At 39.1% G+C, this 13,203-nt stretch overlaps 1 protein-coding gene across 1 annotated transcript in view; it reads right to left on the reverse strand.

The window, feature by feature from the left end:
* PARD3B (par-3 family cell polarity regulator beta) overlaps positions 1 to 13,203 on the reverse strand; it is a 1,000,837-nt gene that overhangs the window by 403,044 nt on the left and 584,590 nt on the right. The window contains exon 11 of the mRNA XM_029934009.1: positions 10,622 to 10,807. Coding sequence (XP_029789869.1) covers positions 10,622 to 10,807 — 186 coding nt within the window. The remainder of the gene's footprint in view (positions 1 to 10,621; positions 10,808 to 13,203) is intronic.

The raw sequence follows: 13,203 nt of genomic DNA on the forward strand, positions 1-13,203 counted from the left end.
AAATGATGGGTAATTTCATTAATGGTGATGCCAGTAAGTGCCACGTTGTCCTAACATTTAGAATATAATCACAGAATTTAGAGCTAGAAAGGTCCTTAGAGGTCATCTTGTCCAACCTCTTCTGTTTATGGATAAAAAATGTGATGCCCAAAGACGATGAGAAACCATTTATTGAACTCCTCTTAAGAGAAGGACTTCCCTATGGGTTAGGACTTGCTTGGCTAGTTTGGGTCAGAGCTAGACCAGAATAGCCCAAGTCCTGGCTTCTCAGCATTCTCGATTTCCTGTCTTCTCCGCTAGATAGATGACAATGACTTGTTCCAAAAGAAATAATGTTCCAAGAAAAAAGAAAGCGTCAAAACCAGAGAGGACAATATGCCACCAGATGTCTTTCAGAGGACATTCCTGTATGAAATCCAGAGTCAGATGGCAGAAGATGTGGGCACTGGTGAGTGCGTGCTGGGTGATGGCAGGACAGGGATGCAAAGTAGAAGCAGGATACAAAAATTTGCTCATGTTTCTACCTCCATAAACATACATGCATCCCATGTCTGGTCTTGATCTAAAATGAAAGTGATTCATTGGAAAGCTCCTTACATAGCTCTAACCTGAACTCACTAAATATCCTTCACAACTGTGTATGACTTTGTGTATGCTTTGGAATAGTTCTGACCAAGAAAAGTACTTCTTTAGGTTTTATCTTTTCTTATTAATATTGTGTTTAAGTAAATACTTAGACATGAGAATGTTAACTCTCATCAACTGATTTTATATAAGTGAATTCAACTATCCTGGGATATGACTCAGTAATTTTGGAATATTTATTTCATTGTAATCTGGGCCATGCTTGCATTCATTAAAGAAAAAAATCCCTTTCTTCTATCGACTCAATGTTTGTGTCCCTCACCCCTCACCCTTCTTCCAAATACAATATGAGGTTATTAGGATGAAGCCCTCCTGAATGGTATCAGTGCCCCTAAGATACAGGCCCGAGAGAGAACCTTCACCCGCTCTGCTGTGTGAGGGCACAGCAGGCAGATGGCCATCTGTCAACTTGAAGTGGGCTCTCGCCAAATAGTGAATCTGCCTCCATCTTGATCTTAGACTTCGGTCTCCAGAACTTGGAGAAATAAATTCTTTTTCAATAAGCCACCCAGTCTTTGATAGTCTTCTAAAGCAGCCCAAACAGACTAAGACACTTTCCTTCCTGTTTTACTGCCGTCAGACCCCTAACTAACAAGACTCCTTACCTGGCAACCATACTCTTCACCTCTGCCCGCCCCCCCGCCCCCGCCCCATAACCAACTCTATCCATCCTCAAGCCAGGAGGGAAAAAAGGAAATTCCCAAAAGAGGAAGAAAAAAAAAAAAGAGGAAGGAGAACAGAGTAAAGATAAAAAGTAATTTCCTTAGGATACTTTAGGACAAATAAAAACTGGTATAAGATTAGGTCTTGCCCATGTCCTGGGATTGCTTCTGCTCTCACCAGCCCTAACTTGGTTCTAATGTAATAGGATGAGTGGACCAGGAGACTAGATGTTTGAGTATGACATCTCCCTTTTAGAGAACACCTAATATAGGCCAGTTCTTGTGCAAATATTTTGTATATGGTCTCTCATTTTTTTCTCACAACTCTGTCATAGAAATACTACTTTTTATTATTTAAGATATATAGAAATGGAGGCTCAAATATAATAAGTGATTTGTCAAAGGTTATTGGCATGGCTAGGTCTCCTCAGGCATGTACATGTTATGGTATGTTGCTTCTAAAATCAGAGTTCTAGAGATGATTAGAGACACTAGAGTTATTAGTGACAATTATTTAATGAGCTTCTTTGTGTAGTCATTTTTGCTAAACCCATCATGTACACTAGACAATTTAATCCTTACAACAATCCTATACATTGGGGACTGTCGCCCTCATTTTATAAAAAAGAAACCAAGAATTAGGTCAGTTAAATGCATTGTTGCCAAGTCACATTTCTGAAGCAGATTTGAACTAGGACTAGGTCACTCTAAAGGCCACATTTCCAACTATTTTGCTCCACAGCTGTATATTTATTTAGACCAGATAATTCTTTGTAATGTGGGCAGTCAGGTACTTTGTAATATGTTTCACGTGCCCACTGAAGTAGATCCATGGTCTCCAGGGGGTCTAACGACCTTGCATTTCAGCATCTGTTGTACTGCGGTGTCTGGGTCCTACCCCTACCATGATTACTGGTGACATGGCATGGCTTAATCCACCTCTTTGGGTCAATTTTTGTAAGACCCCTTCCCTCTAAAGTTCTTATGAACACAGAGGGGAGAGTAAGAAAGCCAAAGCGAAGAACTAGCCTCTGCGAACCATGAGACAAGCATGAGGGAGCGGGCTGGCTTTCTCAGGAGTAGCTGGCTGGAGCCCAAGGCCAGTCTGCATTAGGCCAGGGTGTTGAGAGGATTAATCATGACCAGATGTCGGCTCCTGCCTCTGCATGTTTCTAAGGAGGCTGTCAGTAAAACCTTCTGGGATATTATCAACACCCAGAACCCAAACCCCCAAGCCTGACTTCAGACTGCAGAGCAGGATCTCCCTGGGGCGTGGAGGGACTCCAGGTCAGATGACACCTGACTGAGGAAAAGGACAGTCCTGAACAAATCCTTCACAGGGCCCTAAAATCATTCCATGATAACATCTGCCTACCAGATTTTTGAAGAAAAAAAAAATCATACCTAAAAACCCCTTGCATTCCAGATTGAAATCATTTGACTTCATTTAAAAACAATAGCAATGAAAGGAAAAGAATAAATCAAGATTTTTTAAAGTACAGTTTTTAAAACAAAGAAGGGGAATAAAAAAAGTTGCTAAGATTAGAAGCATGTAAAGTCTGGCCTTGAGGAATACTTACCCACATTCATCAATGTTTTACATCATCAATCCTAACGCAACTTCAACCAATACAAACTGGGCCAATTCTTTCAAAATAAGAGCTCTAGGTTTTCCAGGGACAAGAAGTTGCATTCTGGGGTACACACCGCGGTGATGGACCACATTCCTCCCTCTGTCCAAAATGTCCTTTGCTTTCCTGCTCACCCACTGAATATGTATCTACGCTTTAAAACAAGGCTCAGTGACTGCCCTCACAGATTTATCCACAGGCAGAATTAATTCCTCCATCATCTCAACACCAATGATACTTTAATACTCATCTGCCATACCTTTATCATGTTCAATATATATTTGCTTGTATATTTAACTTGTTATGTCAACAGCTTCCTGGATTACAGAATGAGTTGTTTTAAGTTTCCCATCTCCAGTCTACTATCTATTGCAGAAGTCATTACAGATGTTCAAGAAGAGCATGCTAAACTGAGTCACTTGTAAGATCTGTCATTCAGGTGCTCTGGACCTGGTGTAGGTTTCATGGACAATGAGCAAATGGCTTATTTACAAACTGGGACTATGAGAGATTCGTGAACGCCAGTTGGCCAGCGCACATTCACACATATGTAGACTTTGAGACTTGTCAAAGTGAAGCCTGATGACTTTCTGTGCACTGGCCCAATAGCTACTTCCTCAACTACAGTACAATTTAAATTTATTCATTTAATTCAGTAACTGTTTTAAGAGCCTCATTCCACCATTACATGGCAAACTGGTGGAGTGCCAGCATTATACTGTTACCTGTTTGTGGCCTTTGAGACTGTTTTTGCCAAAGATAACTCAAGACTATTGTTTAGAGCATCGGAACATACACAACCAAAACATCCTGATATAGTACTTTCAAAATATAGTATAATTATTTCATTTTAAACTCCCTCTAGAAAAATATGGGGCATGAATATATTGCCATTTATAGACTCTCCGATAGTCATTACTGAGTCTTATAATTTTCTCAGCAAGAAAGTTCGAGAAGCACTGACTTAGAGTGATCACAAGGATTCACTGGTCTACTACACAGGAACAATATTTTGGGCTTATCTGACACTTCTTCTGCTTCCTGTCATTTCAGCTTCCTCTCCACATATCACAATCTCCTTCACAATTTTCTGTTCTTAGTTTACTTTGGCCTAGAAAACTGGATAATAAAAAGCTTATTAAAGCATGTGTGTTTTATATGAAATAAGAAGATTCTGCATGAATGGCTAACCAGACTAGAATCTGAGACCTTTTCCACTCATTGAAAATCATTCTTATTTAATTTTTTAAAAAATGAACTATGCTCTTATTTGTGCTAAAATCGCTTAAAGTCTGGTCACTAGAAGAATGAGTCCAAAGCAAAGCGCCAAGAACAAAACTTAGACTACATTATGAATATATGTGTGTATATACACACATACATACATACATACAAAGATATATATTTATATAAATTGTTTCTTTATATAGAATATATATCTATTTTCTAAATAACCATAATGAATGTGAAATAGCTTTATAGATGAAAGGTACTATTTTTAGAGTCAAAGTATCATCATCATGGTATATCAACTTTTGTAGATTGTAATTTCCTTTTTTTAAGTTTGTTTATTTTGAGAGAGAGAGAGAAAGAGAGAGGGAGGGATGGAGGCAGAAAGAATCCCAAGCGGGCTCCGCACTAACAGTGTACTCCCCCCATTCCACCCCTGGATGCATGGCTCAAACTCATGAACCATGAGCTCATGGACTGAGCTGTAACCAAGAGTCATACTCAACCAACTGAGCCACCCTGGAGTCCTGATTGTAATTTCCTTTTCGATTAGGACTACCAATTCTTACAGTTTTCTAAGCCCACAGAGACAATCATGGGGTTTAAAATAGACTTCAAAATGATGTAGGTTTCCAAACTTTTATCTGGCATGGTATGGACTTATTTGAATTTCCACACAGGAAATAAAAAAGTGTAAGTGATAAAGATCAGCAAGAGGGGCACCTGACTGGCTCAGTCGGTTAAGCATCCTACTCAGCTCAGGTCATGATCTCATGGCTTGTGGGTCTGAGCCCTGCGTTGGGCTCTGGGCGGACAGCTCAGAGCCCGGAGCCTGCTTTCGATTATCTGTTTCCTTCTCTCTCTGCCCCTCCCCTGCTCACATTTTCTCTCTCTCTGTGTCTCTCAAAAATAAAGAAATGTTAAAAAAGTTGTTTTTTTAAAAAAAGATTAGCAAGAAAAGCAATGATTGATGCTGGCATTGTGAGATTTTAAAAATAATATTATATTACATCTTTATAAAAACTGCCTCCTGGAGAAGACCCACAAATGATGAGCCTGATTACCTGAATTAACATATGCCAACATTCGGGCTTTTTAAATAAAAGGAAATTGGTGAAAATAATTTGCATGACATAATTGATAAAAGTTTTTCTCATGTTTAAGTTAATAATTTCATTTTTTATGGTAAAATTCTCATTGGGCATATAGTGGTTATGAATTTATCCAGGCAAAATTCCTGCAAAAGCTAAGAAATTGTTCATGAAATGTATGAAAGGGGTCAGGATGAAATGCCTGAGTTTGGCTTCTCACAGTTGAGGGCCTGCCGTGGGGCTCCTGACATCCTTGGAGTGTAGGGTCCCTTGGCTGGAGGTAAAAACCTGGGAGCCATGAGGACTGGTAACGACTGTTATGGTTTTCCACCAGGAGAAAACAAGATCAATTTGAAGAAAAATGGGTAGTTGAAGAAACCATTTAACATGAGTGTTCTTTAAAAAGCTGTCCCTTTTATCTTCTTTGAATTCATTAATTATAGATCCACCACATGATTTATAGATACCAATAGAGATGGAGTTGGAAATTACTGATGCTGGGAACTCCTACTGGCCTCCTATTGAGTAGCTTGGATGCTATTAAATGATCCATACTATTGAGAGACATGAAGATTGAGGATTAAGAACTGTGTTTCCAGAAATTCTAGAAATGTGTATATTCTCTCTAAAAATTCATACTTTAGTCATTCTAAAATAGGGGGGATGCTTGTATGTTAGAAAAAAAATTTTTCTTATACCTCACACTAAATAGTGTAGGCTATGAAATTTTGCATTTCTCAGAGGGAGCATTCCAAATTTCCTAAGCACACCAGAATCAAATTACTTAAATTATGTCTATTTCATATTCTGAGTGCATGCATTTGCAATTAGCTATGTCAGGCATTTTTCTTTCATTTAATTTCATCATCATCAAGTAGTATTTATTAAGCACAAACCTGGCTAATTAATTTTCTAGAGAATAACAGGTATTCTTAAATTCATTCTCCCTATTTAAGAGACCTTAAATAATCTGATACGTGACATTTTTTTTCCCGTAGCAAAAATTGCCTTTAAATTTTAATTTTTGCCTTATTATTTCAAGGCTTCATAGGACATATTCTACTCCCAAAGTCTATATATTCAAATAAAAAAAGTCATTCAGAATTAATATAACAGACTCCATGAGAATTTTATTCTTACTACAGCATACTAATATTCAATCTAGACTGTTTTAAAATATCACTCTTCTAGTTATAATTTTTCCTAAAAGCGATTAATTTTTAAGGTAGAAACATAAGAGAAATAAGCAGTTTAAATTATTGTAATCAATAGTTGTAAAAAAAGCATTTTCTCCTTAAAAGTTCAGTTAATATAGTTCATGAAAAGAAAATCAAAAGAAAGTCACTGACCTTAGAATGTTTAGCAAATGAGGATGAGAATATTGAATGTCTTCAAAAAAATTATCAAGACTCTCTGTGTATTTTACTGGAGAAAAGGAAGAGCTAATTTTTTTATTTGATTTGGAGAAACAAGAGTATTTTTCTCAAAGTACCTTTTTTACTTACTGCAATGAAGACAATATTCCTTTCTTTCAACTTAACAGTAACTATACCACCACATTCACTTTAAATTCCAACCACAAAACTCAAATTTTAGAAAAGCATCCTCATGAACATCAAAATTTTGCTCAATTCTTGGTTTATAAGAAGTTAACCCATAAGCTTATATCTAGTATATTTGGTTCTGGAAGCAGTTACACTGTACTTTAGGGGCAAATACCCAGTAAGAATGACAGAAACTATAATGAAACTACAAACAGGCAATGCCTGTGATTGTTGAAGCTTATTAACATCAGTGCTCAGTCCTGTGTGGCTATCAAGGTCAATGGTCACTTTGTATGGTGAAAAGCAGAGCTCAAAAGTGATGCTTCAGAAGGGTCCACAAAGGACTCCCTGGCGTGAAGTGGTCTGCAATAGCAAATGCACTTGTCCAGACACAAGTGGAGAAGAATTTCTGGGATTTCCTTCTTGATATGCAGACTGGAATTTAAATATTAATGAGATTAATCATTTGAATAACTCTGAATAGAGTTAAAATATTGCTCAGTGTGCCCTTATAGTGACAGGAATTCACTTCCAAGAAGGAATTTTAAGGTAGCCGCCTACTCTTATTTTCCAACAGAGATTTACACCTCCAAAGAGATTTACTTCCCCAAATAAGAGAGGAAATGATAGAAATCAGTAGGCTGAGAGGTAAGTTAAAAAAAGGAAAAAAGGAAAGAGAAAAGGGCCCTCAATTACAGTCACAGTCCTTCTGTGGTTTTGCATCGGGCAAGAAGTAGCCTATCATTGTTTACACCAACAGAACCCCCCAGGAGAATACAGTATACAGAATCCACAGGAAGAATTTGGTCATACTTTTCAAAGTAGTTTAGTTTTCAAAAATCCACCTTCCCTAAAGGGAGAAACACCTTGAGAACCAATTAGTGGTAAGAAAGGCCAGGAGAAAAAGACTGTGTTCTGGCAGAAAGATTATTTTGTTGATTTCAGGTAAAAACTTAGGGCCAGATGCTAAAGTGGATGTTCCCCATGCTTATCTCCCCTTTGCCCCAGGGACACGGCAGTCTGTTACATTTGTATCTTCTGAACAGGGACAGGAACAAAGTCTCAAAACAATTTTTGTAAGACATAATCCTGAATCACAGAACAGGTGGCAATTTTCTGAGGAATAACACTGGATTACTGAAACAGGAGAAGAAGAAAAGAAAAATACGTTCTCTTTTTCTGGTTAAGCAGATTTCTTGAGAGTAGAGTTTAGTCCTCTACCTTTATACCCTGCAAAAAGTAAACAAGACAAATGGATACTAAACATTCACAATAAGGCTAAATTCATGATTGATGTCTCTTACTGTTTAAAATCAGCTATAAATATGCCGTCCAGTGGTTTTTAGTGGTGTGATTGTCTGACTCAGCAGACCCGTGTCAGGAAAGAAATTTACATAAATGGAAAGTGAAATCTTTCTGCAAGAAACAGGACTGTTAGAAACTGCTTAGGTAAGGAGATGCTCACTTAAGCAAACATGGATATACATATTAAACCTGCTCTCCAATATCTGCTGGAGCTTAAGTTATTGCCCATAAAAAAAGCTAAGATGTTTGCTTTTAATTTCCAAAAATTCATTTCAGTTCCAATTTTACTTGGAATAGATTCTGCAAATAGAACTGTCATTAGGTATAAGAAGAAGAATATCAGCCCGGTACTCACAAACATGACCAAGACTCATTCTTTAAACATAGCCCTGTTTGGATGGCCTGACACCGGACAGCCCCACAGCAATGGCCCATGACCTCTAGGAACATGGGTGGAGGGGATGAAGGAGTCTTCATTGCAGTGTAATGTAGTACAGGATCTGAAGTCAGAGTGCCTGAGTTCAAATCTTAGCTGAAGCAATTCCTGGGTATGTGACCATGGGAGAGGCACTAACCACGGCTGTTCCCCCATGATGGAATGACATGATGATAATCCAGTGTAAAGATGAAGAATATAGGTACCCAGCACACATTAAGCACTAAGCACAATGAATGTTAATTGCTGGTGTTGTTATTATTACTATTATTTCCCTTTTGTTCCTGGTACTGCATATCTGAGCCAGATTGGAGAGTTTGATAGACTGAATGACCCTAATTTTTCACCTTTCTCTGTACTCACACATTTGCTACAGCCTCCTCATGGGCAGACAGTGTTTCTCTACCCCTTTGACCTTAGATTCACCCCCATAACTGCTTCGGTCAGAGGCACATGTGTGCATGTGGGTGAGTGCAGCAACGGTGTGCCAGATCAGTGCCCAGAATTTCAAAGGTTTCTCTTTGTGGCTGGCCCTCTGACTCCTCAGAGTATGAGAAGAAGATGCCCCCACTAGCCTGATGGTTCCAGAACTGAATACAGGGGGCCCACTCACAGCTGCGACAGAGACACGCTGGCCTGGATCAGAGCCCCTCCAGCTGTCCCGCAGAGCTATGAGAAGCAACATGATGCCTGTTGTTGATGTATGTTACTTACTGATGTGTGTTGCTGAAATTTTGTCATCATTTACTATGCCAAAACAACCCCCCTACTGATCCAAAGAGTATATTAAAAAGTTGTCTGCCCACAATGAATTTCTTATTTCCCAGGGAAAACAGCATTCGTTCAGTGTCTAGGTCTGAAACACAAGTGGAACGAGAAGTGAGAAAAGAAATGCTTCACCAAAGTCAGGATTCTAGGACGAAAGATGCTCCTGGAAGCTTTGCATAGATCTTCTTGGCTTTTGTTTAGGGAAGATTATGTTATTAACATCAAGATTATTTTTCAATAACTAACATTTACTGCAAGGTTATCATAGGCACTGTGCTAGGCAGTCTGCATAACATAACTCTCTTGGTCCTCCTGAGAGCACCTGGAGGTAGGTTCTAGTATTTACTCCTTTTACAACTGAGGAAACGGAAGCATACTGAGACAAGCAGCGCCCTCACCGACAGAGGGCAAGAGCAGTGTGGGCAGGATTCCAACTCAAGAAGCCTCATGGCATGGTATGAGAGGACACTGGGGGGAGGGTGGCTGGTGATAACCACAAACGTGTCCCCCCCTCTACACCCACCACTTCGATCACAGTGTTAGTCTACCTAGTCCTTGGCACCCCTGACTTAGATATTACCCATAATCCCACTTGAGAGATGAAGAAAGGGGAGCACTGCAGGTCATGTTCGTGGCCCACATGCCCACGTGGCTGGCGGTGGTGTGCGAGTTGGAGGGCATGGTGATGAAGCTGGGTATGAACTCAGGCAATATAGTTAACCATTACACGAACAACAATGATTACACTGCTCACCCCAATGGAAAAAGGAAGGATCATGTTCTTAACTTTTTGTTTTTTCTGGAAATCTGGAAGCGTTTCCAAGTTCAAAGGTAAATATGCATTTCTGGCACCCTGGTTCTTTTCAAGGGTATATAATGTGATCAGTGATCTTTAATTTATACTACATTCATTCTCAGGTTCCACTGAGCTTCCATTCTGGCAAGAACAATTTCCTTATTTGCTGCCTTCATGTTGACTTGTTTTTAGTTTTGTTTTTATGATTGTGCATTTTTCGGTTCGACTCTGCCAGCTTACAAATTCAGAGGAATCCTAACAGTCATAAAAGGAATGGGAGAAAGAACATTAAGCATGATGGCTTTAGAGAACAATGTCCAGGATATAAAACTAACCCCAGAGAGGATATGAACAGACCACTGCTGCCCAGATCTATTCACACATACATCTGCTGCATCCTGCAGCAGACCCTCGTGGTCTCACGCCTGCAGATACCCTCTCTATCCGGTCCCCAAACAAACAGCCACATCTCAAATGCCTTCACATGGACAAGTAAACATCATTCCTACAGACCTTAAAAGCAGCACCTCCGTGGATGATGGATTTGATAAAAATCCCCAAGTCTGTTCCAGTGTCTCGAGATTTGTTCCCTTTCAAGCTCACGCCAAGGCCAGCAGAACCTGAATCATTCAGGGGGATCTCGAAGGTGAGTTGCTCAGTTGTCTCCAGGGAGAGTGCATAGCAGTCAGGCTCTCCTTTCTGTTGAAGTGCACATGGGAAGAGTGAAGGGGAGAAAGTAGATTAGTGTTTACACACAAATGGCCAAGCACTGATGCAACAAGATGACTGGACCGCTAGCAGGCTGGTCTTTTCTCTCTATAATGGGCCACCACCACCATGTCCTCAGGATCAAGAAATAGTTCTTGGCAGTCATATTTGCTGATCATCAATGAAGAGGATCTTTTGGCAAGGCGGAGTCATGCCTCTTGAAACACTCCATAAGTATTCAGCAGAACATACTCATTAAAGAGGCTGGATATTTACTTAGGGAGTCTCAGGCACCAGAAGAGCCCTTAGAGATCATGTAATCCCAATAACTTCATTTTACAGATGGAGAAACAGATCTTGGTGTTGAAACATGCTAACATTTGACGGAGATATTTGGCTTGTATACTTTAAAACACATCGTTTAACATGGAAGCAGTGTTATTGATCAAGATTGTCAACTGCATATGGAGCACTGAAAAAATATTATCTTAAAGTTAGGGAACTGTGATTTATAATGAGCATCACTGAATTACATTTCACTTTGTCCAACTCATGTCTTACGTGTTATTCTCTGGGTAGTATAACTCACTGGCAATCATTTTTTGAACATAACCAAAAACGATAACACACAGCAAATATTTGTGTCCTCTTTGCCAAATGACTCTTGGTCACGAGCACAGCTGTTCACAAAAATAAATAAACAAACAAATAAATAAATAAATAAAATATACATGGCTGTAACAGGCACATTTGGGGTTCAAGTGTCCAGGGAGAATCATAAGGTTGATCATATTTGGCCCCTGATGTTTTCAAATACACAGCAGCGAGAACAGAAAAGTGCTGTCCACACGACAGTCCTGCAGGTGCCCCTCCTGCGTCCCTCTCCAGCTGGCAGAAACGTGAAACTGGGCCACAGTGTTTCACTGGAAAATTTGAAAATCAGATAGCCCTGGAAACCTTCAACTCATTCTAGGTCGGTAGTTCCTTCCTCTCTGTAATTATGTCTAAGAACTCTCCTCTTAGGGTCACTCTGAGGGACTCTTCTGTAAAATTGCAGATTGTAAAAATTGCTGTGAATGTCTGAATGTCAGTCACCAAATAACAACTATAATATCAGAAGTAGCAAAGAACCCATAATTAAAACAGGATTAAGAGGTTGATCATAGCCAGATCCACTGACCCAGTATTTTCAAGTCCTACCCAGATAGAGAAAACCCATGTCTAACTTTAAAGAAATAGTTTCTTCATTTAATTTCATTGTAAATTATTTTAGTTACAAAAATTTTGGCAATAGATGGTTTCAAAGAAATGAGACTTTATTGCTTAATTTAATAAACCTGTTACAAGTAGTTCTTTTAACTAACTCATTTTACTATTATCTAAGAAACAAGTCCCAGTATTTGATTCAAACTAGTCATCTTTTTTTTCCCCATGGGGATGTCATATTTAAATACTAAATGTAAATTGTTAGCCTTCATCTTTGTCTTCCAGAATGTCCTATTTAGAATCCATAACATTTGATAATCATTTATGTTTCCAGGTCTCTCTGGGGTTTGGTTAATCTCAGTCTAATAAAATTCCACTGAATTAAAGTATAAATTAAAGAACAGCTGTTCTTCCTAAAAGTTCGCAAACACCATTTTAGAGAAAGACTAAAAGCTTGTCTAGCTTTTTTTCTTTTACATGTTTATTTTGAGAAAGAAAGAGAGCATGTGCAGGGGAAGGAGCATGCACAGAGGAAGGAGCATAAGCAGGGGAGGGGCAGAGAGAGGGAGAAAATGTCAGGCAGTTTCTACACTCAGCACAGAGCCTGAGGTGGGTCTTAATCCCATGACCCTGGAATTATGACCTGAGCTGAAATCAAGAGTCAAACACAATTGCGTGAGCCACCCCGGCACCCCAAATCTGTAACTGGCTGGGATCAATTAGTTGTAAACACCGTTTCACTCAGACCAGCCATGGTTTTTTTTTTTATCTACGAGAGACAAAATGACACAAGGGTAGGCTTGGCTCAAATAATACCTTCAAACCATTTTATTCTGAAACTAAATCCAATATCTTTGCCAACTGTGTTTAAGATTGGCAATCACTATTTCTACTAACATCTTTCATTTATTACAGACGTGGTAAAAACAAAATAGAAACCAAGTTATATTACGTATGGCTATGTTTTCAGTTTTGTATGTGTGTGTTAATATGTTTTTTTAAAGTTTTTATTTTAATTCCAGTTCGTTAACATGCAGTGTTATATCACCTCCAGGGGTACAATACAGTGATTCAACAATTCCATATATTACCCTGTGCTCATCACAACAAGCACACTCCCTAGTCACCGTCACTTACCTAACCACCCCCATACCCACGTCCCCTCTGGTAACCATTAGTTT

The sequence above is a fragment of the Suricata suricatta genome, chromosome 3 (genome assembly GCF_006229205.1).
Source record: "Suricata suricatta isolate VVHF042 chromosome 3, meerkat_22Aug2017_6uvM2_HiC, whole genome shotgun sequence".
In the NCBI taxonomy this organism is placed as follows: domain Eukaryota; kingdom Metazoa; phylum Chordata; class Mammalia; order Carnivora; family Herpestidae; genus Suricata; species Suricata suricatta.